Source organism: Gymnoscopelus braueri (genome assembly GCF_963280865.1).
Source record: "Gymnoscopelus braueri genome assembly, chromosome: 4".
NCBI classification, from domain to species: Eukaryota; Metazoa; Chordata; class Actinopteri; order Myctophiformes; family Myctophidae; genus Gymnoscopelus; species Gymnoscopelus braueri.
Window position 1 is genome coordinate 39,758,497 of NC_137605.1, and position 26,033 is coordinate 39,784,529.

Sequence of the window (26,033 nt, forward strand, 5' to 3'; positions counted from 1 at the left end):
TTTGGTGATGTCTTCTGTTCCTCTGTCATGCATCTCAAAACCTTCCTCAGTGCCCTCACGCTCGCTTGCATCAGCACCGATACGGTCGGTCAGCCGTGGTCGGTCCTACACCTGCATCATATCCAGGCGCACGTATACAGTATCTTAAGCCGCTAATGATGTAGCTAATTTGCAGAGCTTCTTAATGCAGTCGCCTCAGACCTCACGGACCGAGCCAGCAGGTGGGGGAGTCTCAACTGTAAACAAACACACTCTCATTTGTTGGAGTGAAGCTGTCACCAGCTGCTCCGAACCCCATGTGGCTAACACAATGCACATGTCACAACGTTCCACTGAGTGGCGGGGGAGGAGGAACAGAGGCGAGTGGAGGCTGTAATGTTGAGATTGATAAACAATTAATCAAAGTTTGGTTGTTGGAGCCGCACAAGGCATGTAATCAAACATCTGCGGTGACAGGCAAGCAGGAATCCAATCCAGACTGATCTGTCAAACATTCCGTGACGTAGTGCTGTGTGAGAAAGGTGGGAACACTGCACACCGTGAGATCATCAACCTGCCAGCTATAAAAACTTCAAAGCCATATTTTATACTTTGACGTACAATGGTGTCACATGGCAAAAATAGTCCGTCTCCAAGCTCACAACACGTTGTAATGCGTTAAGAGCTTGTAGATGGACACTTTTTGGTAAATTTCGCCCACATTTTTGCTCATAATGACATACCTAAAATAGGAACGCTAGTAATGGTTATCAGATTCATGGGTCAGTGAATCACTAAGATTTAGAGGCATCCTGTGATTTTTAATCGTGATTAATTTAATAGGTAGGTATAATATAAATGCCAAAAACAGGGTAATTACACTTTGTACTCTATAAACCTGTGCATTTATTTCACTACAGCACAGTGCTGAGAGGGAGTTATTGTGTAATCCTGAGGCAATCTATCAAGGCAGGCTCCATTGCACTTTGAATTAAGTAAAATCTTAATGTATTTTGTCCTCAAGATCTGAATATTGTCAACATTTTGGCCAAACAAACTTTATCTTATTCACATCAAATGCAAATCATGTAGAATGAATGCTTCATCGTCACCACAATTATAGGTTTTTAATTGATTTGATGTTATTGATTAGGTATGATTAAGCAATATTACACTAGAGGGTGTGTGTTATATATAGCCGAGTTCCGCAAGCATCACTGAAGTGCCAATAATCACGCTAAAGCACACCCTCGAGTGCAATATTGCGATTATACAAAAGTTACCACCAAAATAAAACATATCAAAATGTATTCATATTGCGGGACATTTCTCTCTCAAAATAACAACCTTTCTGCAAGTGTTATCTCTGTTATCCTGGAAATACACAGGGTCCGTCTGACATACAGACAGACTCCTTGTTTACTCAGCCACACTAGACAACTTTTCTCAGACTGGACACATAAAAGTTAACTGTTAGCTCACTCTCATTGTATTTAAGATATTCGATATAAATTCAAATTCTAACTCCGTCTGATCAGTGCAGCTGATTTGTATACTTTGATTAGGTGTGCTGGCATGCTTGTTTGAAGCACGGATAGATCGCTTCAATCAGATTGCTTCGTCGGAACTACCTGTTGTATAATGGTGGTTAACCCCAAGCCCAACAGTACTCTACATTTCAGTCTGATAGATATAAAAGTTAATGGAATAATTTGGACATATCCAACTTATCAGAGGTACAGTATGTCACAGGGCAGCCCGTGCCCTATAGAGACTTGAAAGGGACAATGCACACTCACTCATCAAACTACACAACTGCTCCTAAATTAACACATTGCATGCCAGTCGCGTAGATCTACGCGAACCTATTTAAAGCCGCAGCGTGCCAGTCGCGTAGATCTACGCGAACCGCCGATTCCCATGTTAAGTGCCCCAGGTGCACTTTCCGAATTTTTTTGATCCATTTCCGTTTCCGGTTTCCGGTCGGAAACGGAATTATTCGGGTTCCGGTTTTTTCGATCGTATCCGCTTCCTGTCTGGGATCCTGTTTAAAACTAGATTTTCTCTGGTTGTTGTTTTTCTCTTCGCTGATCACTGTTTACCGTGTATCGGCTGTAGCTTCAAGATGGCGGCACGGATTTGGAAACTGTTTTCGCTGGTTGTTTCTCACGGATCCGCTGTGTGTTTAGAACCAAATGAACGCGCACTTTTAACTTATTTAGCGAGGTCTGTGGCGACATGAAAAAAACTAAAAAACAACAATAAAACGCTGGCACTGGTGAGTACATTATGAGATTAAACTCTGGCATGGAATGTGTTAATCATCACTGGCCAGCTTGGAAGTGACTGTTTGGGAGTGTTGCGTTACATATTTGTATACCAGTATGTGAATGAATCCATGGACATTGCAATGGTTTCAAACATGTTTAAAAAGGTGGGACAAAATACATTGTTTGTTGGTCACCTGCATAGAGTTAAAAATAATAGAGGGCACCGGATGTCCCCTCCCATCCACTTGCATTGAGTTGCTCACCCAGCGCATGGGCCGAAATCACCCCTTCTTCCGGGTTGGGATTTGTGATGGGCGAGGCCTATTTGGTGCTTCTGTGACGCGTTTTGCGTCACCTCAGTGACGCGTTTTGCGTCACCTCGGTGCGCAGCCCCGTGCGCAAGCTCGTGAGTCTAGCCCATTGGTCGAAACCGTTTTCGCTCGTTCTTGTACAGTAGCCCCAGCCGTTTTGAGCTGCAGAACCCATGAATGGCCAGCATGTCCAATGCGCTTCAATGCAACTACTGGGTTCTGGGGGCTTGGTCACCTGTCTCTCCTCTGCAGTGCTGGCAACCATCCTGTTGATTGGGAAGTGCCAATACTGTGGAGGAGAGGTGTGTTTGTTCCTGTTTTATCTTGTAATATTTCTAATTGTAGGGCTAAATGTGTGAGTAAAGTGGCGCCTGAAATATGAAATGGAAATGGTTTGAAGTATAATTATGTAACTGTATATAAGTTATGGGACATAGTTTGCCCTGATTAAGTTAACTGATACAAATTACTGTTTTGTTCTTGGTATGACCCACCTGCTTTAAAATGATGGCTGCAGCTGCATAGAGTCAGTTTGGTTTGGGCAGGATGGAGAACAGGCAGAGGAAGGGAGCTGCTGCCCTTCATACAAGGGTGTAGCCCGTAAAGTACCTAGGTTGCTGTTCATTTAGCCTTTTGCCTGTGTTTTTCGTGCAAGTATAATTTTGATATGCCTATTTTTGGACAGTCCAGCACTGTAATTATTGCACCGACAGGTACATGATGGAATTCTCTTCATTTTGGTACTGCAGGCAAATACTGGATTCAAAGGATTTGTCAAACCCAGTATGTGTAACCTGATATGTACAATGGGGACTTCATCATGATAATTGCATGTGTTTTCAACTGACATTTGAGTGAATGGAACTGCTAAACCCCCAAAAACAGCATGCACTTTCAATGGAGCAGCAGCACTAGCCTGTCATGTCTGAACATGAATGTGCTCAACATCCATGGCAATCCAGCCAGAAGTTTTTGAGGTATAGTGTTTGGGACCAAAATTTACATATTCACTTTTCATAAATACTACTGTTGCGATGAGGTTGCAATAACAATGGCACACATACTCCCAGATGTGTGGGCTCCTGCAAGTCCCCAATGCAATGCAAATGAGCACTGAGTTCTCATTCAACATGGCTCGATTAAATTCTTTAGAGCACAAACAATGATGTAGAATCACTTGAAGGACGAGCGCCTCATTGTCATGTAAAGAATGTTGTTCACTGGTTCAATGCCTTTTCTCTTCAACAGGGCGATCATGAACCCTGCCAAGCTCCTTGAAATCCCTAGATCTAAATACTTATCTGGTCCTTTCTGCATGCCCTGAAGAAGGCTATAAAGGCCAAAAAACGAACTAGCCTTTATATTAAAGCTTTTAAAACTTTTTTGGAAGATGTGCCTTGGTTTTTTCAACTTATTTTACATGATCTGGCCTAACTTAACTTTGCTTGAATTACTGTAAGTATGCCATTACAATTGCACCATGTCATACTGTAGGACATGAGAAAGTTGTGCTAAAGTACACGATTACACACACAGGATTCAGGAATATACTGAGAGCGCGCACTTAGTTGGGCAGGCAACCGCCTGCCCTCCTGCCCTGCCTCTACAGTGGGTACGCCACTGGTCTGGACAGGCCACTGTTCTTCTTATTCTTGTGTAGAGGTACATAGTGTATGAATAAAAAGTATTTGTTGTTGAGTGCCTTGCAGGTGGTAGGCAGTATTTTGAAATTGATTCTTTAAGGTCATAGAGAACAGCAGAATTGATTTTAAAATCCTTTTAATCACCTATAAAGCACTACATGGACTGACCCCACTTTGCATATCCAAATTGCTGCATCCCCTTGACAATGTGAGATCTCTCAGTTCTTCGGCTCAAGGGCTTCTGACTGTCCTAAAGACTAGGCTAAAAGCTAATGAGGAATGAGTCTTTGCAGTGGTAGCCCCCACTCTCTGGAAACGTCTCCCATTATAAAAAAAAAAATAGTGGATTGATTTAAGAAGCTGTTAAAAACTGAGTTGTTCCATAACCACTTTGTTTTATGATGTTTGTTTTGCCTACTGTGTAGTTTCTAATGTTATCATTTTTATTACATTGTTTAGTTTTGAAACACCCTTAATGGAATGTGGGCATGCACTTCTGTTCATATAAATACGCTGGGGGCGTGGCTGTGGAAAGGGGGTTTGGTAAAAAGGTCCGGAACGCGTCATCGCGTCGACGCGTTGTTGCCTTGTAGATCTGTTATTTTTTTCACAACATGCTGCCAGTAGCCCCTTCCCGTAAGTAGCAGATGCACAAGCTTGTTCGCACCGCGTTGATAAAAGGCCAGGTCGTCAGACCAGGCTCTTTTAAAAGTCCGTAATTCACACCTTGTAACTAAGGGTGATCTTCGCCGTCCGAGCTCCTAGGCTCTGGAATGCTTTACCCGAGACAATTCGCCTCACTGATTCCATTACATCTTTTAAATCACTCTTAAAAACCTACATGTTCCGGAAAGCATTCCTGTAAATATTGTTTTCTTTGTTTCATTCCTTTTTGCTCATAGTTATTTCTTGCTTCATTTGTATTATAATCATAATTATTATTATTATTATTAATAAATAGCATTGGCAGCACTGTCACATAATACAGTGGTTCTCAACCTTTTCAGGCTGCGACCCCCCAAAATAATCATATTTGAACTGGGGACCCCCCACCCTGACAAGCACTTGGAATGTAGGAGTTGAGGCATTACATTTTGTTTGACTGGGTTCCACAGATAAATGTGAAAATAGCAGATCTACAAGCTCACAACGCCTCGCAACAAGAGGAGTTATGAGCTTGTAGAGCGTCTATTTTCAAATGTTTTGCCTCTTTCTTATATTATTTGACAATTTGGCCCATGTTTGACCAGTTTTTCTTTCTTTCTTTTTGTTTAGGTATTAAAAAGGTCTTAAAAGCTCTTAAATTGTCACTTCACTGTCATCTGGGGACCCCCCAAAATCATGTGGGGACCCCCCTGGGTATCCCAAACCACAGGTTGAGAACCACTGACATAACACATCTGCCAATAAATGTATGTGGTGTGATCTCACATTCTCAGCTTGTGTTAATGAGCAGGGGTGTTCATTTGTGCCACTTATTAATCAATGACTGATTACCATATCAAAACTGATTTAAATGACTACATATTACTGGTGCAAAGTGGTGTCGTGGATGAGTTGTCAAAAATTAGCTATTAATTATTCTATTGACTAATAGCTTTCATACAATACAAAGTTTTAATCAGCCAGTAATTGAATATGGGTTATTGGAGATGGTACGTGTACAGCAGTCAAATAGCCCTGTCAGACTACGGCTCCAAAATACATCTCAAATCTCTTCACAGTGCACACAAAATAAACCTGAAATTTACATTCACGCCACTTGGAACTGCACACCACCAGTAGCACACTTTTGGAAAGAAGTCACTCAATCACTCTCCCGTCTCCTGTTGTGCCACATCCCACTAACTCCGTCAGTAATGTATGCTTACTGAGTGATATATCAAACATGGATAAAAACAATGAACACAATAGATTACGCCTTGGCTTGCGGCCCTAATTGTCGCCGAGAAAACTATCCTCATTAACTGGAAATCAAAGAGAAACATAAACATTGCTCATTGGAAAAACTTAATAGATTACATATCCTTGGACACTAACGCAACAGACCCCATCTGGTCTGGATTAACCAACCTGAATCAGTAGTTGGCAGTCTCACCTTTTGGTATTGCCAAGGCTTGCTAGGAACCTCGACAGAGGTAATACAAAAAAAGGTATTTTAACCTAATGGGAAACAAAAAAAGGCAAGTAGAGACGAGTGGCTAGCATACAGTGGAAAAGTGCCTATGGCAGAATAGAACATCACAGCCCATGACAGGTTGAAATTTCTTCAGCTGCGGCAGAAAAAATTATGTTGGCCTCCCAATAAGGTCCTGGTGATGGTACATGTAGTCCCAAGGAACTTGGAACATCTCGACCTTGGTGACTGTTGTGCTGTCGATGCTAAGTGGAGGAAGGGTGGGCGGGCCTCTCCTGAAGTCTACAATCATCTCCAGCGTCGTGAGAGTGTTGAACTCCAAATTCTTATGACTGGTTTTGTGCTACAGTACAATATACTTGTTTTTCCTACTTTGTAGTATTAGAGAAAGCACTGTCTCAAGAAGCGGCAGTCATAGCAGGCGATTCAATCCTCAGTCAACAGGGGGGGGAAAGATTTTTCCATGAGAAAAAAATAAAAGAAAGAAAGACCACATGCAACCTCTTAAAACTCATTCACTGCCAGACTTATTTCGGGCTGGTTTGCCCGCCGCCAGCAATTTTAGTTTTTCTTACCTTTTCAACTGGTCACAGAATATTAATATCCAGTATTATCGATCCGTTGCTAAGCACGGAGGGGATCACTGTGTATACATGTAGGCTCTCTAGTCATAGTATGGGTTGATAGCATTTAGCTTAATGATTGGTACACCAATGATTGGTACACCATGGGATTACTGGTCAAATAATCATTTGTATTGATTGATTGATGTAGTTTATTTAGTAAGACATGAGAATAGTACATGACAGTACATAACAGTACATGGAAGTACAAATTCACAATACAAGGTCTACTAAACTGGAACTCTCATTAAGCACTAAGCTTGTTTAAGATGAGAACCCCATGCACACAAATCATGATGAAATATAAGAGGCAGGCAGATATACACACACTACTATACAGAATGTCATACAATCAGCTTTCAGGTTACTGGTATGAAGAGAGAAAAATATATATATATATATATACAAAAGAGGAAAATGAAGGAGGGGGGGTAGGGGGGGGTAGGTTAAGACTTAGACAGGGGCCATTTTCGAATTGCAGCCTCCTGAAGGTGTATCTTTAGGGCAGTTTTGAAAGTGAGTAGGGTTTTACACTCCTTTACTCCTTTTGGTAGGGCATTCCACATTTTTGATGAATAGCATGAGAACGAGTTCATTCCCTTAGTTGAGCCAAATCTGGGTTGAACATGGTTTGTGGAGCTGTCTCTGGTGTTATGATCATGGACTGCATTAACATTTTGGAAGTATTTTGACAAATACAGGGGGATCCCAATGTTGTGGTGTATCTTGAAGACCAGGCCCATAGCAAGTTGCTGTACTCTGTCCTCAACCCTAAGCCATCCAATCCTAGCAAAATGAGCAGGGGTTAGATGGGTTTTGTGATTGAGGCCAAGAAGTAGCCTTACAAGTTTGTTTTGGGATGTTTGGAGCCTTGTTTTTAAGGCCTTGGAGGTGTTGTGATACCATGAAGTGCATGCATAATCATAATGACCTTGAATGAGGGCCCCTGCAAGAATTTTCAGAGTATTCTTACTGATTAGACGATCAATCCTTCACAAAAAGCGTGTTGTTTGGTTGACATTTTTGATCACTTTTTCTGCGTTTTTGTTACCAGAGAGGTTTGCCTCCAAGATGGAGCCCAGGTAGGTAATTTCATCCTTTCTTTTGATGACATCATCACCCACTTTGATCGTGAAACTCTCTGCCTTGCTAAGGTTAGGACTGGACCCAAAGAGGATGGATTCAGTTTTACCCAGGTGTAATGAAAGTTTGTTGTCAGAGAGCCAGATGCAGATCTTGTTGAGTTCGGAGCTGAGAGTTTTCTCAACCTGCAGCCTGTCCCTGTCCGAGACTAGCAGGGCCGAGTCATCTGCGAACAGGAACAGTTTGCAGTCGCAGGCTGATGACATGTCATTCATATATATCAGGAACAGTAAAGGTCCTAGTATACTTCCTTGTGGGACACCACAGGTCACAGGGAGGGGGGGGGGACTGGGTGCCGTTTACTTCCACCACTTGCTCCCTCCCTTCCAGGTAGGATCTCATCCAGTTCACTGACGTATCATCAAAACCTATTGCTTTGAGCTTATTGATCATAATTGGGTGATTAACGGTGTCAAAGGCCTTCTGGAGGTCCAGCATGACCATGCCGCAATATTTGCCCTTGTCGACATCTTGTTTGATAGAGTCGTTCAAATAGAGAAGGCATGTGTCAGTGGAGTGGTTTGTTCTGAAACCAGATTGGAATTTGTAGATTAGATTTTTTTCGGCAAGATACTTATCGACCTGTTCATAGACTATTTTTTCCATGACTTTCGAGATGGAGCTAAGAATAGAAATAGGGCGGTAGTTGCCAGGGTCTAATTTGTTTCCTTTTTTGTACAGAGGGGTCACCCTTGCTTTTTTGAAATCGTTAGGGACCCGTCCCTGTATGATGGAGAGGTTTATTATGTGGGTAATGATTGGAGCAATGGAGGCGGCTGAGTCTTTTAGAAATTTGGCGGGGATATTGTCGAGGCCTGTGGCTTTGTGTTGATGAAGAGCACTCAATTTTTTAAACACCTCTTCTGTTTCCACAGGGGAGAGTTTAAAATCATCTTTGTGTACACCCTGTTTTTCGTAAAATGAGTCAACATACTCTTCACCATAGCACCCAGAGTGAGGGGGTAGTTTTTCAACCAAATCTGAGGTTATGGTCGTGAAGAATATGTTGAGGATTTTACTCACTTCATGTTTGGATGTGAAGAGAGTGTCATTCACCTTGAGGCTTATGTTTGTAAACCTGGTTTTCAATTTCTTGCTGCAGCCTAGTAGGTTGTTGAATAGCTTCCAAAGCTCTCGTGGTTTGCTTTTATTTTCCTCAATTTTGTCATCGAGCAAGCTTTTTTCTGCTAATAGGAGCATGCCATTAACCTTGTTTCTTAGGTTGTTTCTTTCTTTTTCAAGTACCTAAGGGTTATTTAAAGGAACTGGGTTGAGCATACAGGTATTGCAGAGGTGAAAACAGGCTTAAGTTTGTATGTGAAATAACACAAAATAACATTTGTTTAACATAAATCAAATAGGCCTATCTATGGGGGAAAAAAAGATAACTCTGTCTGCAAAGTTAATACATTTAATTAGCAGCCATTCGCAATAAGTAGGCTAAACAAACAATGCAACATATGTCTAAGTGACCGTCTGTGTCACAGCTTATGTACACCGGACAGGCTTTTGAGTAGACACCATCTATTTAAATCTATGTAATGCCACTTCTATGCTAACACATCCATATGAGAATTAAATAATACTTAGATTAATAAATTAATCAATGGGGGGAAAAAAAGTCTGGAACTACTGAATGCCAATTCCGGAAGCTGTCATCTGTTCAGAAGAATATATTTTAAAATATCTTAAAAATATGTATTTTTTATAATTTTCATTTCTGCTAAGCAGCAAGCTATATATAGACTTCGTTCAATATCCTGTGAACCAAAGTATAACTATCCTACACTTCAACTAATTGTATTTACATGCAGACGGTGCATTTCTCGTTTTAAACTTAAACGGTACATTAAAATATGTATCTGAAAACAGTGAGGTGAGAAATAGACAATGCAGTAACATAAACGTGCCTCAGCAATGCATCTCTCTCTCTGCCTCGTGCTGCACCACGGGACACAAACGGCTGCACCACGAGCCGCGTGTGTAGATCCCATCGGTCCCAACGGCCTAAAGCATAGACGGCCTCAGCACAGTCAGGCCCTCGTTCCGTCACGGACGCCCCGAACCCCCCAGACGCGCGTCCGCACACGTGCGTTATTGTGCGCAAGATATGTGCAGAACTGTTTCCACTAGCAGCTTTTTCACAGTGCATTTCGTCACTCACAGAAAGCAGCAATAGACAGTGAAACGTTGTCAGACTTAAATCACATCAACATTCACATAACAGATTACTTCTCTATTGTCTCAAAGCCTGTATCGACAGAATATGTCATAGTCATAGACCAGGGAAAGTAGCCTGTATGGTGACGATTATTTTCCAGTTTATAATTTGTGTAGCTTGTTAGAACGGCAAGCGCTACCGCGTACATTTGGTGATGTGTTTTGATGTATTCATCCTGGATTCATCTTTGCTCATGTATTTAATAACAGAAGTGCATTAGTAGCTTATCATATTCCAATAAGAAACAGTCTATCATGTGGAGTAAAAGGACAGAAAAAAAAGAAAGAAAGTGGCTCATGTACCCGCAGACTTGAGTCAAATGCACACCATGGATAGCTGGCGCGAGCTGGAAACGTGCTTGTCAATTTCACTGACAGCTCAGTGCAAATCTTCATAGAAAATGACGTAGTTTGTCATCTTGGAGAATGAAACCTCGCTTTCAGTGGCCATAATTTCACCCTACATGTACCAAATAATGAGAGCTTTCTTGGTCTGACAGGGTTGCATGTGGAGTTTGACCCAGACATGAGCGAACAGGTCAGAAAAAGACTGCAAATTGGTTGAGGCACAACACGCCTCCGTTCCAGAGGAAAAGTTCACGATAAAGCAAGCAAAAAATCAATTTCATGATGTCTTTAAGGCAGGAAATTCAGTTACGCCTGGAAGACGGGTTATGCATTTGCATACGTTGGGTTCACCTGATTACAACCACAGATTACAGTCCAATCTTCCACACCAATTCCCTTTTTTACAATTTTCTCCAAATCTGCTAATTATTTAGTAACAAATATCGACCACCTTGAAATCTCTTTACCCAATTTGTGTTGCATTGTATGAAATCTTGTATCTCGACACATGGAACATTACAGTATCTCTCCCCTTAACTAGCTATAATGTACTTAGCTCTCAGATCTCTACTGTATAATGCAGGTCAGAATGTATCATAATTTAATCCTTGTGGAGCACTTCTGGGGAGGGGGAAGGGAGGTGTGGGGGGGGTCCCTTTGTTTTTTGCTTAAGTTTGAGTGTATTCTTTTCATGTTACCTGTCTGTTTGTTTTTGAAAAAAAAGGAAGCAATCCATGTACTGTATATGAACAGAAATGTATAACCCTACCCTGTGCTTCACAATAAAAAAAGATTTGAAACAGAATGTATCATGATTTATCGCTGTTGGTTTAAATTAGCCTACAACCCACTGAAGCCTGATTTATACTTAATTGCTGTCAATGCCGTACACCGAAAATAGCAGATCTACAAGCTTGCGACTTGTAGATTGGCTGTTTTCGGTGTGCGACACGATGTGGTAACCAAGTATAACTCAAGCTTTAAGAAGAGAGTTGAAATCCCTAGCAAAGTGACAGTGTTGTCCCTCACCTTGACAGCTGGGTTTGGTCCTGTCCCACTCAGGTCTCTTGCTGTTGCCCATAATGCACGTCAGAGTGGAGTACCCCTCCAGCAGGTAGCCGGGCTCACAGTGGAATGTCACCATGGATCCCAGTTTGTAGTCGCCACCGATTCTAGTGCCATTCATCACGTTGCCTGGATCAAAACATGCCTCCCGCAGTTTTGCTGCCAAAGGAAAGAACAAAGTGTTTAGGACCTACAGTTATCCAAGAAGAGTGGGCTTCTAATTACAAGGATGAAAAAGAAAGGTGTAACGAACTTGAGCACCCATTTGCTCAAACAAAGCTGTGGTATTAAAAAGTAATACACTTTGTCATTGGTGAAACGAAATGAAAATGACCACGGGTGAATCAGCGGCTGTTCTCACAGTTGGCATCGACATCAGAGGAATTAGTTGTGTAACATCCTTCCAATTGCATATTCTCTAATACATATACATCACACATCCAACTAAATCCCACTGCTGTAACATCAGAAACGATTTTCAGTCACCCATACGCATAATCTTTTGCATTATAATGCACGGCAGAATCCCACTTGAGAGACAGACCCCACAACTACCTTTGTATTCCAAGTGAAAGCCGGTGTAGCTCACAGAGCCATCACTACGGAACGCCAAGTGCATAAAGTTGGAAGTGCTCTCAATCTTCTCTGGAAGTTTGCTGTCTTGAAAGCTACCAATCAGATGACTGTTGCTGTCTGGCCCGTCGTAGATGTACAGGAAGTCATAGTTGGGCTCAATGCTAAAGCTGTGGTAAACAAAACAAAACGAACAGACAAGTTATTGTGCTCAGTCTTCACAGATTGTGCAAGAGGTTTAGATTAAAGATGCAAAGACACAGTCTTTGTCACATGCGCATACATGCATAAGCAGTGAAATGTTGGTGACGCAGACTCCAGACTGTGCAACAATAATGTTCAACATACATTACTATACAACATCTTTGTATAGCACAAAATAATGTATAATATAAGTAGGTAACATTTTAACGATAATACAGGTCTAAAGTACCACGTCCACTAGTAAGTCATAAAGTAATAAAGGGACGCTCGGGTGGCAAAGTGGTAAAGTGCCTGCCCACCACCGCGAAGTCTGAGGGTTCGAATCCACTGCGGCGCAACCGGCTTTGTCGAACGTCTATACGAACACAATTGGCCCGTATTTGAGGGAGGGAAGCCAGGCGGGGAGGGTGATATTTGTCCTCCTACGGGCTGGGTCAGCACCTGTCAGCAGTGAGTGAGTGTTGGGTGAGAGGAGCAGCACGAAGGCTCTACGTCCTCTCGGTGGGGGCTCCTCACTGGCAGGTGAGCGAGTACAACAGCAGTGACAACACACAGAAATGTGTGTGGGGAGGAATTAATTGGCATAACGACTAAAATTGGGGAGAACAGGGGGTAAAAGGCAGAAATATATAATGTATAATATTATATATAAGTGTAAGTGTAAGTGTAAAAACCTAATAATTTTGTCGAGTAACCATATACTACTAGGATATAGTATTCAATTTAGAATTCCATTAGGTTTTTTTTTTTGGTATAATGGGAGAATAGCACCGCAGTGCTAGCAGTGAATCATGCCAGGCGATTTGCTTTGCATCTCCAGACAAAGAGCATTGAGATGAAAAAAAAAGTATCTTTCCCAAGAGGTGAGAAGAGATTAAATTGTTTTGACACCGCAGTAGCACAAAATCTTCCCAGACGGCAATGGCTGTGCAGTGTGAAAAGATCGTTTCATATTGTAGTGCTGTATATCAAATCACATACTGCAGAGAGAGGGAGAGGGGGAGAGAGAGAGAGAGAGAGAGAGAGAGAGAGAGAGAGAGAGAGAGAGAGAGAGAGAGAGAGAGAGAGAGAGAGAGAGAGAGAGAATGAGAGAGCATTTGTTTTCAAAATAATGAGCTTGGTTTATGGCAGAAATGTAAATAGCTTGGAGATAATTGCATTTGAGCTGAATCAAGGCAACTCCAATTTACAATCATAACTCCATCCTTTCATTTTGCACTCCCGTGAGAGAAAGCAGTGTTGTGCTAACTCTATTAGAGATTTGAAGGACAATGTCTGAAAAGATACATGCTGCATCTCTCTTCATCAAATCTAGATAGAAGGAGCATCGCGGGGGTGGGCAGTTAACACAGCTGCACCCACGCCCTCTCCACACACCCCAACAAGATTTGACCATGAATTTAATATTCAAAAGTCAGTCATAGTGAGGGCGGCCCATAAAAGGTGCACTCAGGCCTGTCTGTGTCCCAGCTCTGGCAGTCTCGCTGCTGAGCATTCAGATTGAAATTAATAATGTAAAGCAAATGAGTATCATTCAGCATAGGAAATCGTGTGGGCTCTTGCAGCACAATTCTGTTTACTTTTTTTTTTTTTTACACATCACAGTGGACGTTGAAGGAAGGCTATCTCTTGACACAGTGGTCAGGAGCAATTCTGCCTTTTCCTCTATCACAGCACACACCTGGACACGACTGTAATTCTGGCCCTCTGCTTACCACGTTTGGCCAGCTCTGATAAATACTGAAGAGTTTATAGCCGGTTCCACCACAGAAAGCAGGCAATTCTGTGACCCAAGCTAAAATTCTGCACATGCACTGAGAAGTGTACTTAAACTTGGTTTAGGGAACTCTACTGGATCATACAATACATTGAAGTACAACAACCTATCCAGAACTTTTCATCTGATGTCATGTTGCCAGTGTGCTATCCGTGATTCTCAATCTTTTTTCATTTTATTTCAAGGACCACCATTTGGATAAACAGGAACTACACCACTGTACCACACATGCCCACTTAAGATTTTCAAGAATGAAGAGTGCTTTATAAATATAATGTATTCATAACTATTACATATGCCCACTTAAGATTTTCATGAATGAAGAGAGCTTTATAAATATAACAGTATTGTGTGTGAGTTGCCACACCACTGACGCATAATTACACAGGGGAGTCGAAGCACCCTCAATTGGCCATTCTGATATCCTATCATGAACAGAAATTGTCACTTATTGAGCCAAGCAAGCCGCAAGACAAAAACAAGCTTGTTCTGAAGGACATAAAAAAGAAAACAGGTTGTCAGTCATACCATGGACAAACCAAGGACAGCACAGATTGTTCTACAAGTATCGATTGGTGATTGGTTCAGCACCACTGCCAATGGACAGCAACAGGCCATGTGAGCTGTGACCCAGCACCATTCTTTTTTACACATGGGAATAAAATACCCAAGAGAGCAAAGCAGCATTCAGAGCTGCCACCTGACTTCTCCACAGAGGCAGTATGTTTGTACTGTAGTTAAGCCATTACCAACACTAAGCGAAGAGACAGAAAACACATAGAATGCAATGCTGGAATGACAAGCCACGTTGCGATTGACAAATGAGTAGTGATTTTGTAGAATGTGTTATTCAGTTGCAATCGGATGCAATTGACTATTTTGTGGTCGTCTTTAAACTCTAAACACTAGACATAATACAGCGGTCTACAGAAATACAAGGGTAGAAGACGCAGCATGCACATAACTTGATAAGCAACACAAGCTCTAATCGATTCCACGATATAATTAAATCAAGTACTGTACATCCATGTTGATATGTTGATATGTCATATGAAACGTTTACAAAGAACAACAGCCTAGTGAGCAGTGGGGCCTGGGGCACTTACACCCTTTGCCCACGCAGTAGCTAAGCTACTGGAGCAACAGTAGTACCGGTAGTTGTTGGGGCTCAGCTCAAAGAGGCAGCCACTGGTTGTGTGATGTACAGTCAAGAGTGGAGGTGGTGGCAGCACTGGTGGTATGTAGAGTGCAGTCGACTTACAGTATGGGTTTTTATTTTTGTATGTACCTGTACACTACAGTTTAACAATAAAGGAACCTTGAACACTGATGAAATGGCGGTAAATCATATTTGAGGGCTGGTCTGCTACCAGCGGGATAGGCGGTCAATAACCCTAACCCCCAACGCTGGGCCTGGGCCACAGACTTTTTTTTTAACCCATTTAGACCTGAGGCCGATTCTAAAAACGCCTTCTAAAACCTAACCATAGTTTTCTGAAAACGTTCAAATTCTTACTAAGAAAATTCATAAAAGATTATGTTACTATATGTATAGCAAAAACTGATGAGACACAGAGGTGGCTCCCGGATTGAAAGGTATAACAACGTATAGGTAGCAACAGGTCTCAATATTAAACTAATCTTTGGGACCCCAATATACACATTACACGAATGGAACCAAATGGTCCATTTGGTTCCTATTGTACTGTATACTATTGATATATTGGTATACTATTAATACTAAGTCCCCCTGGAACTATTGGACCATTAGACTCATAATTCAGTCTCTAAACGCTCAACTAGTGACTGAGGACAATCTCCCAGCTTTCGTTGCAAAAATTGGGTGGAAACAATTAGAGAAAAACATTACAGAAGCAATCCAAAGTCTTTAGTGTGGACCTTCATATTGAGGTGGAGACATGCTTGGTTTTCAAAGCAGTCAGTGTAGTTTTGTTAGCGGTGCTGTTCTAAGAACTACCTTGCATTTAGAGTCCCCAGACGAATTGGTACAGTAGGCTGATCTCAGATTATCTGGCAACACAAGACTACTGGACCATAATGCTGAAGTAACTACTGCTCCAGTTTTTTCATCTGATGTCATGTTCTCAGTGTCCTCCACAGAGTCCTTGTTTTAATTATCTGACATGTGGGAAATGTTTCATGTCTCTGTTGCAAAAAAATCCAAAACTCCTGTACACCAGTAGAATCATAAAAAAGAAATAGAAAATAGAAGAAAAATAATAGACGACAGCAGGGTTTGGCATATATGCAAATAAAGACTGAGAAAATCTAATTAGTGAATTAGGCTCAAAGAAAGAACTATCACAGCGCCTCCTCTTACCTGATGAAGGCTAATGAAATGACATAGTCAGAGTGGACAGCAATGAGCCAATCACAGTCTTTGCTGTGCGGGTAGGGATGGGGGTAGTTTGGAGAGAGAATGAACCCAGAAGATCCTGTCACATTCCCTCCACATGGAGCTTGAAAGAAAAATAAAGTAGATTTTAACGAAATGACATATAATTATACATAATTACCAGTAGTAATTATTTAGAAAGAAAATTGCAAATGTGATGTTTTCAGCCCATGTGGTTAAGCTAATGTGTCTTCTAATGTAATAATAGGGTAAGAGCAACAGCTTTTGAAAGCTAATCATAAATCTTTATTTGAGTACTTAATGTAGTTTTCTACTGCTTGAATCCATTTTCTTCCCACTGCCTGGTGTTGGGAAAATGATAATATACCGTCAATATTTTAAGATAAAAAGAAAATCCCAGAAACATGAATCATGAATACAGTTCAAAAGCTTTGACAACATTAGGTCTTTTAAACTATCTTCCCTAATAGAAAGCTAATATTCATCACACATTAATAATAAAAAGCCTGCCAATCTCCCAAGCTAATGTTTTTTTTGTTTTTAAATATATATAAGACATATATTTTAAATACATTAAATGTATAAAGAGTAGCATGATATTCAATTAAATAGTTGTAAATGGTATCAATTGTACTGTATTTAATTAGTTATAATTACACTGTCCCATGCCCTTCTCTATCTATAGACGAATCCACAGACGCGCTGCCTGTAGGCAGTCATAACTGCGGTGTCAAGCGGCTGCCGCTCCGCACCGCAGCTATGATTGCCTACAGGCAGCGCGTCTGTGGCTTCTTCTATACAGTAAGTGCTCAGTTCTTCCCTGGCCAGAAGAAAATCGAGTTGGACCACAGTTGGCAACAGCTCAGGCAAATATAAAATATGTTGTGTAGGTTCCTACACACTACACTATAGCGTGATTATTTTTATGGCATCGTAAAGTAATTAACTTAATTAACTTACAATTAAGCTGCGATGAAACAATGTATTGGGTGACCTCAGCCCTTGAGTAGCCACAGCGAGGATAACACATGGCAACAGCTCAAGATGTATCTCAAGTGCCTTCTGTTTATCCTAAATATACAGTACCTGTATATCTTTTACGGGTTTGATAAGAAATACATTCTCTGACGTTATAAGTTATAGAAAAATACTCTCCATTCCTCTCACATGTATCTTTTTTTATTCCTATTCCCTATACCCTAGATCCCGCTCCTGCACTTGCTCCATTTCTGCCTCTATCTACTGTCCCACATCTCCCTCTCTACCGCTCCCCCCTCTTTCTATCTCCCCCTCTCTCTCGTTATTCTTTTTCTCTCTCCCTCTCACCGATGCAGCTTGGTGGGCTGGGCTGCCAGTAGTATCTATTTTCCACTTGGATGCAGGTGATTCTGCTCTCCCCCTGTAATTCGTATCCTGGATCACATGAGAAGGTCACTGAATCGCCGGGCTCCCGTCCTTCTCCATTGCGACTGCCATTCATTGGCATACCTGGGTCCCTGCAGGCTGTCGCGAGCGAGCCTGAAGGACACACACGCACGCACGTACGCACACACGCACAGTCACGCACACACAGTCACTCACAGAAAGGTAGGCAAGCAGGTACAGTAGTATGGTACACAATATAGCCTACTGTACACCCATGTATATAGATGCAAGAGCCTAGGCACTAACACACCCATGTCACACACACACACACACACACACACACACACACACACACACACACACACACACACACACACACACACACACACACACACACACACACACACACACACACACACAAGGGATTATTACATATCATGCAGCAGACAGCTGTCAAGCTCTAACTCTCGCTCAAACACAGTTAGAGAAAAGAGCAGATTATTGACTGATCTCCGCAAGTGAACGCCTGTGATGCTTTCACAGCTGGGCAGCAGCTCAATGCAACACACATTTGTAGTCAAAATCGGAATCAATTCCTAGCTCATCCCTCTGGGTGCAGGTTTTAGTTAGACCAGTTGAATACATATTGGTACACTGTATTATTTGACCTCAAAAATATGTTTTCATGTATTTCTTTCAACTGTAGTATTAGAGATATCGGCCCCTGCTAGCCCAGAAACCCTCATTCTTTTACCAAAATCAAATTTCAGCCTATGAAGATCTGGCTGGTTTAGCCACTGATAGGAAAACTATTCCAAGGCAAGGCAGGGCAATTTTATTTGCATTGCACATTTCAGTAACAAGGCAATTCAATGTGTTTTACACAGAACATCAAGCAAAGGAAACACAATTATAAAATTACATTACGATGCATAAAAAAAAGTAGTAAAAAATAAATACAATTACAGTGCATAAGAGAAAGAAAAATATAAAAGAAAAGTAACTTAATCAAAGGCAGCGGCAAACAGAAAGGTCAGAGACAAAAACAATTACTTCAGTTATCTTTGTTTAATTGAAGAAAATGATGGCACATCCAATTATTTATTTGTTCTATGCATTTAGTCATTGTTTGTATTGGACCATAGTCCTCTGGTGATAGGTATCGTCTGCATAACTATTTTAACTTATTTTGTTGTTTTCCATAATCTGAGCATGTAGATATTGAACAGTAGAGGCCCTAGAATGGATCTTTTCAGTCTGTCTATATTGTGGTCGACTGTGTCAAATGCAGCACTGAGATCTAGTACTGAGATCTCCAATCACAACACATCGTAACACAATTCACTCACAGGTGCAATAAATCTCAAATTTAGCCTCTGCATCTGTACCTGTATCCAATCAAAAATAAATGATCTCTTCACAAACTAGCCATGCCATGCTGAATCAATGAGGTATAATAGAACTGGCTGTGCTTGGGTGCATGGGTTAGAAGTTACCCATCAGCTAAACATGTGGACCGCATCAGTGTGCAACTAGGGCTGCACATAGCACACCGGAGACCGTCCACAGCAGTGGACTGTGAAATACCAGGGATTTCTGATAGCTTCACAACCGTTCAGCCATAACAAAGATTAAGGCAAATACTGACAGATCAGTGTGAGATAACAAAAGATTGGAATTAAAAACCACTATACTTCAGCTTGATAACTAGATATGACATGGAGAAATAATGACAGATCATAAGATTAGTGAAAAACATAATTACTAGTGTACAGTATGCACTCTATTGACTACACACATGTATTATATTTAGACTCATTTTACTCTCTAGACTAGAGAGGGTGGTGAAAGCTCTCCATGAGAAGTGAAAAACTATTTTGATTATCATACTTTGCCTTTCTGCATTTTCACTGAACAAATCTGTGTGCAGCCGAATGGCAACGCTTTCCGAGAACCAAAAAATCACAAATATCTGTGTCTGTCGGCCCGCAGGCCTGAGAATGAGGCAGCAATTCTCCATGTCATTCTATAATAACGATAATAATGATAATAATAATAATTATAATAATAATAACAACAATAACGATAATGATCATAATCATATTCATAATGTTGGTGGTAATACTCACTGGAGAAGTCGATGGCGAAGCCGGATTTGGTGATGTAGAAGTCAGTCTCAAACTGAATGGTGACCAAGTTGAGGGTGGAGTGGATCCCCTCTGGCAGCAATGAGCCACTCACCTCCTTCAGAGACATCTCATTATCAGGAGGGCCATCCCACACCTTTAAGATGTCATGGGATGCCTCTGTGTCAAATGCCAGGAACTGGAGACTGGATAAAGTGAAGAAAATTGATTTGCTTTGGTTTGGTTTTCTTTGGTATTGATTAGTTTGGTATTGGTTGGTCAGAGTTAGTCATGGTCCAGGGTCAAATCAGTCAATCAATCTGACTTTGGTTGGTTGTTCCATTTATTTTTATTATGCTGTTCCCTCGCACAGTTCTGCACCTCCAATTATTGATTCAAACCAACTCCTCGCCAGGAGTGAAATGACTGATGCATAGTCAACAGAGTTCAGTCCAGTTGAAGTTCAGTGTAGATTAGGGAACATCAATCAATTTCCGTGAAAGTGAAACAAGCCATCAAGGGATAGCCCAGAGCTTCTTTTTTGCTGGATGTAAGACTGAATTTATACAATCATACAATGTTTGCTTCAACTTTTATGACCAAATGGGTTTTATTTCACTGTCGCGTTAACAGTTCTGCACCACAAAATGGAACATCCCCCTGGGTGCTGTCAGTGTCTACAAAGTCACTGTCCCATTCACTGTTAATAGAACAGCTGCAGGCTGTTTCTCTTGATGACAGTGATTTTGAAGATACTTTTTTAACTTCTTAACAGAAATGTCTTAGATCACAGGCATACATTATGACAAGATTTAAAAATAAATAAATATACTATATATATATATATATATTTTTGGGCGGTGAAACCGCCCCTATAAGTGAGGTTTGGATATTTGTACAATTATCCTGCGCTGTGATTGGCCAAAAATGCACCCGCCTAACCCTGCACCGTGATTGGCCAATCACAGTCTATTCAGGACTGTGATTGGCCAGTGTCACATGACACATGTGCATAGCCCTATATAAGAAACCATAACTTGAAAAAAAACATAAATTTGTTTTTTTTAAGTTATGGTTTCAATAAATGTATTTATTTTTTGTACATGATTGGTTGACTCCATTCAGTATTGTGATTAGCTAGCAAGACACCGCCCACTTCACACAGGGTGTGATTTTTTTTATCAATATACCTTTTTCAAGGCAGCCATATTGACATATTGCACACCTGTGAACTCCTTCACAGGTGTGCGCAATGATACTTTGATGATTGAGCCTTTCCATTGAGCCAACATGCACAATTAAAAAAGGTACCACCTTGAAAATGTGTTTTCTGTTTATTAAAGAGCTGGAGGGACGGGGAGACCCCTTATTGAACAAACACTCTATAGCAATGATTACTATTAGAATATAGAGCTTTAACTTTTTAACATATTTGCTTTTGTTTTAACAAAAACAAAACCGAATATTTACCCTACCATTAACACATTGGGTGCCAGAGGTTTATTAAAATATTATACGTTGAGTGCCAGCATTTCTTCCATCCACTTGCGTTATACATTTCGTGCTGTGAGAAGCCCCGACGCGGAAATGCATGTAAACAAAGCGTGCGTGCGAGACGGCGGAGGGTCCCGACTAACGCCTGGAACAATAATATTTCCAACGCGACCCTCCATTGCAGCGTGATCGCCGATCGAAAACGGCTCGTTTCCACCACATTAAAAAGAAATGGAGATATTAAGCTTTTAATCAAGGAGATAACATTGAAAACGCCGACCGGAAGGATTTTTGACATGGAGCCACATCCAGCCTCTTCTTCTCAGAAACTGCTTGGGTGATGTCAAAGTTTCGTTTTAGCGCCCCACGTGGCCCACATGTATAAAAATAGAATTGGGTCAAAAACGGTCCGGACCGTTTTCGGCACTTCTCGTTTGGACCCTCAAAAACGGTCCGGACCGTTTTTGGCATTCAATGTGTTAATTAGTTTAATTGGTTACACCTGTGTAAGTCTCTGAATATTACCGCACCTTCCTGTCACCTCAAATCCACCACTTCTTGAATACCATTAGCGACTTAAGCATGTATTCCTGAAACATATTCAGGTACTGTATTTATAACTTACACATTTCTGGACTAATACATTTAAATGTGTATTGTTGCACAAAAACATATTTTACATAAAAAATGTGTCATTACAAATTTTTTAAAATCCTTAAGTTATAAATGTAACAGGTGTAACGTGTGTGTGTGTGTGTGTGTGTGTATGTGTGTGTGTGTGTGTGTGTGTGTGTGTGTGTGTGTGTGTGTGTGTGTGTGTGTGTGCGTGTGTGTGTGTGTGTGTGTGTGCTTGCGCGCGCGCGCGCGTGCGTGCGTGCGTGCGTGCGTGCGTGCGTGCGTGCGTGCGTGCGTGCGTGAGTATCCTGTGTTAATTTAACTTTGAGAGTGTAAAAACTGACCCTTATGGGAACATTAATGAGTGTAAATATTTAACCACATTTTTGTTAAATATTTACACTCTAATTGCTGAATGAACATATTTAGCTGTGTATGTAGCATGTACGGTATGTGTAGGTATACTGTCAGCTACAGTACCTGACGATGTTGCCAGAGTTGACCTCAATGGTCCAGGTGCATCTCAGGTTGTTATCATAGGGAAATGGATACCCAGGGGACAGGATACGACCTGTAGACTCACCCTTGAAACTTCCACCACACTCTGCTGCACTCACAACACATGTATGCGCACACATACACACACACACACACACGCACACGCACACGCACACACACACGTCACCTCCAAAGATAGAGGTAAAAATAAAGTGCATGCACAAATGTGAGTCACCAGATGCACACAAACAAACATGCATATAGTAGAGAACCATTAGAGAAGAAAACCGTCTGGAACACTCTAAAGACCACATTCCAAAGTCTAAAATAATTACTAATGAGCAACGTAGTTAAACCCCTGCTGAAAATACTGTATTTTTATCTCCACCTGGGTATCATGCATTTGGCCCTGTGTGTCTGTGTGTCTGTCTGTGTGTGCGTGTCGGTGCGTTAGAAATGCACGGATCGCGGTTTTAGCCGTGGTTGCCCTGGATAACAGCAGTTTGGGTGGATTTAGGTCAATCAAATAAAAGTATTAAAAAAGATTATTAAGTGAAATAATGCAGGAAATAAACGAATGACATATCGGCCTATTATAGCTTTTAAAAAGCACACAATCTCGGCGCGAGTGCATTTGTAGTATTTTAATAATTTTCCAACAGGCACAAATTAGCCGCCTACAACACGTGATATGCCGGCAAGGGGTCCTCCACTTCCAAACAACAACACAGTGGACACGATATATTATAACTCTAAGAGTGGACGCAAAGGCAGAGAGAGAAACTTAATGGAGGATTTAAAACAAAATAAAAAAAAGAAGGGAGGAATAAACGTTTGGCATGGGAGTGATTTAGTGAAGTTCTTAACCCTGCCGACAACGAGTCAAGTGCTGGATATGTCTTGTCGAAAAGTTGCGATGTGAGAAAGTGATGGCGATGGAATGTGGAGGGCTTGCTGTTACCTTGGATATGGATGTATACAGTCACTACATCGGTGATCGCCACAGTTGTGAGTGAGATTGTTTGTACAAGTACATATCCATATAGGGATCAAGACGTCAGAGTTAAGATTCGGGGGTTAACTCCGTCCACTTTCGACGCCATTTTCGTGGCTGACCATTTTGACGCGTAGTAACGTCTTGTCGATCAAGCTAAGCCGCAAGTAGTCGTGACGGTGATGTGCAGACTGTGTACATTATCTTCTATCTCTCTTCTATCTCTAACTTGTCTGTCGCTCTAACTTAGCAATGGTACGAATGTGCTGCGTTGTCGGATGCAATAGCAAGTGTTCAGACGTTGGAGTTCAAATGTACACATTTTCAACTTGGAAGCAAAACCACAGAGATCAGTTGTCGGAGATATCAAATAAACGTTGTATGCTTGGGTGTCAGCCTTAAGACGAAATAACATTTAACACTTCAACAACATTCCCAAAGACATGTAGGCTCTCTAGTGTGCTCAAATGAGCATGACAGCACAATCAAAATATAATGCTAAGTGGCTGCTGGCTAAGCTAGCAGTTTGCATGGGAGGTGGGTGGCCGTAGTAGCTAAATCTGGCATTAAAAAATATATAATTAGATTAGATAATAATTAGATTGAGCTAACAGTTAAGTTTTGTTTCTCTATGTGTCCAGTCTGAGAAAAGTGGTCTAGCGTGGCTCACTGTGGCTGACAGCGTGGCTCACGGTGGCTGAGTAAACAGGGACTGTCTGTCTCTGTCAGACGGACCCTAAGATTGAGATAACACTCGCAGAAAGGTTGTTATTTTGAGTAGAAATGTCCCGCAATATGAATGCATTTTGGTATGTTTTATTTTGATGGTAACTGTTGTATAATCGCAATATTACACTTGAGGGAGGGTGGCTTTATCATATTATTGACACTGTTTCCTTATTTATAACTTTCATCACAGTGAGTCATAGAAGATGGCGACCGGAACTACGTCATTTTGGGCAAGTCTCCGCCCTATGCCCGTTCCCTATAGAATCCCATTGCCTACAGTACAGTTAGAGCGGCCTCCGTAGGCAAGCGCTGCACAGAAAAAGGAGAAGAATAAAAGACAGAGGCAGAGGGACGTCCCAATCATTTGTTAAATTTCTGTGATCTCACAACTAAGAAAACCAACGTCAGGAAATAATAATTATTTCACATGTGGTCGGTGCGGATCTATAAATAGGATAATATAACTAATGCGGTTGTATGACGGATGGATATTGAATGTGTAAACGCGGATTAGGGTGACGAAAAAGCCCATCCGCACATCTCTAGCGTGCGTGCATGTATGCGTGTCTGTCTGTCTGTCTGCAGCTAATCTCGGATACTACTAGGCGGATGAGCATCATATTTCTTGTGCACGACAACAGTAGTGCAAAGATCAAATTTCTCACTCTCGATTCTCAAACGTTTTTCAAATTGGCCAATGACAACTATGTAATTTTATTTCATTGTAATCAGAATTGTTTATTATATCCGTTCTTCTCCACATTGCCAAGTGCCTTTTCATCTTCACACACAACCCCAAAACATTGTCATCACATGACCCAGACAGAGAGAAAGACGGAGAGAGGTCGACAATGAATGTATGAGAGAGAGGGAGGAAGACAATGCCACACGCTCATGGCTGCTGCGTCTTAGTTCTCTTTGTTTGCTACAACCAGGTAATTGCAGGAACTGCGACAAAGACTTCTTGCCTGACCGGAGACACTTAGGAATGCAAAACTTGTTTTGTCTCTAAGTATGCCCCGCTAATGATGCCATTAATTAACTTTACAGTCAGTGTACACAAAATATACCGGCTGGGCCTTACACTGTGGGTAATGTCAGTGATGGAAGTAATATCATATCCTCCAATCTATGGTGTATTTCCCCTGGTTATCATTTGACTATCTATATTGCAGAACAAACAGCACTAATTAATGGGAAAATTGCATTAGATGTCCACAGTGCTGGCCGATAATCAGCTTCAGAGAAGCAGCCAAATGTTAGACAGGAGCCTAGAGACGTGGCCTTGGAGAAAGGTATGGACGCCCCACTTCTCATTCAACTCACAGAGACCAGGCTGACTATTAATATTGACCAATCAATAATCCAGCTCTGTTGAACAGTTAATCAATAGAGTGACAGAGCACCTTTTTTGTGATCAGCATCTGTGATCATATCGAACATACACTACTGCGGTGCCAAACCAAAGCTCTTTTTTTTTCCTTTGAGGAGGAAACCAGTGTTTCATTGAAAAAGGCAGCACGACACGGTGGCATTTAAAGT

At 41.4% G+C, this 26,033-nt stretch overlaps 1 protein-coding gene across 1 annotated transcript in view; it reads right to left on the reverse strand.

Moving 5' to 3' along the window:
- The window catches only part of LOC308083154 (CUB and sushi domain-containing protein 3-like), a gene marked incomplete at its 5' end in the record, with an annotated part of 383,054 nt that overhangs the window by 195,408 nt on the left and 161,613 nt on the right, over positions 1-26,033 (reverse strand). Inside the window, 6 exons of the mRNA XM_080425319.1 lie at positions 11,704-11,898; positions 12,295-12,482; positions 16,635-16,773; positions 17,997-18,188; positions 20,165-20,367; positions 22,751-22,877. Coding sequence (XP_080281445.1) covers positions 11,704-11,898; positions 12,295-12,482; positions 16,635-16,773; positions 17,997-18,188; positions 20,165-20,367; positions 22,751-22,877 — 1,044 coding nt within the window. The remainder of the gene's footprint in view (positions 1-11,703; positions 11,899-12,294; positions 12,483-16,634; positions 16,774-17,996; positions 18,189-20,164; positions 20,368-22,750; positions 22,878-26,033) is intronic.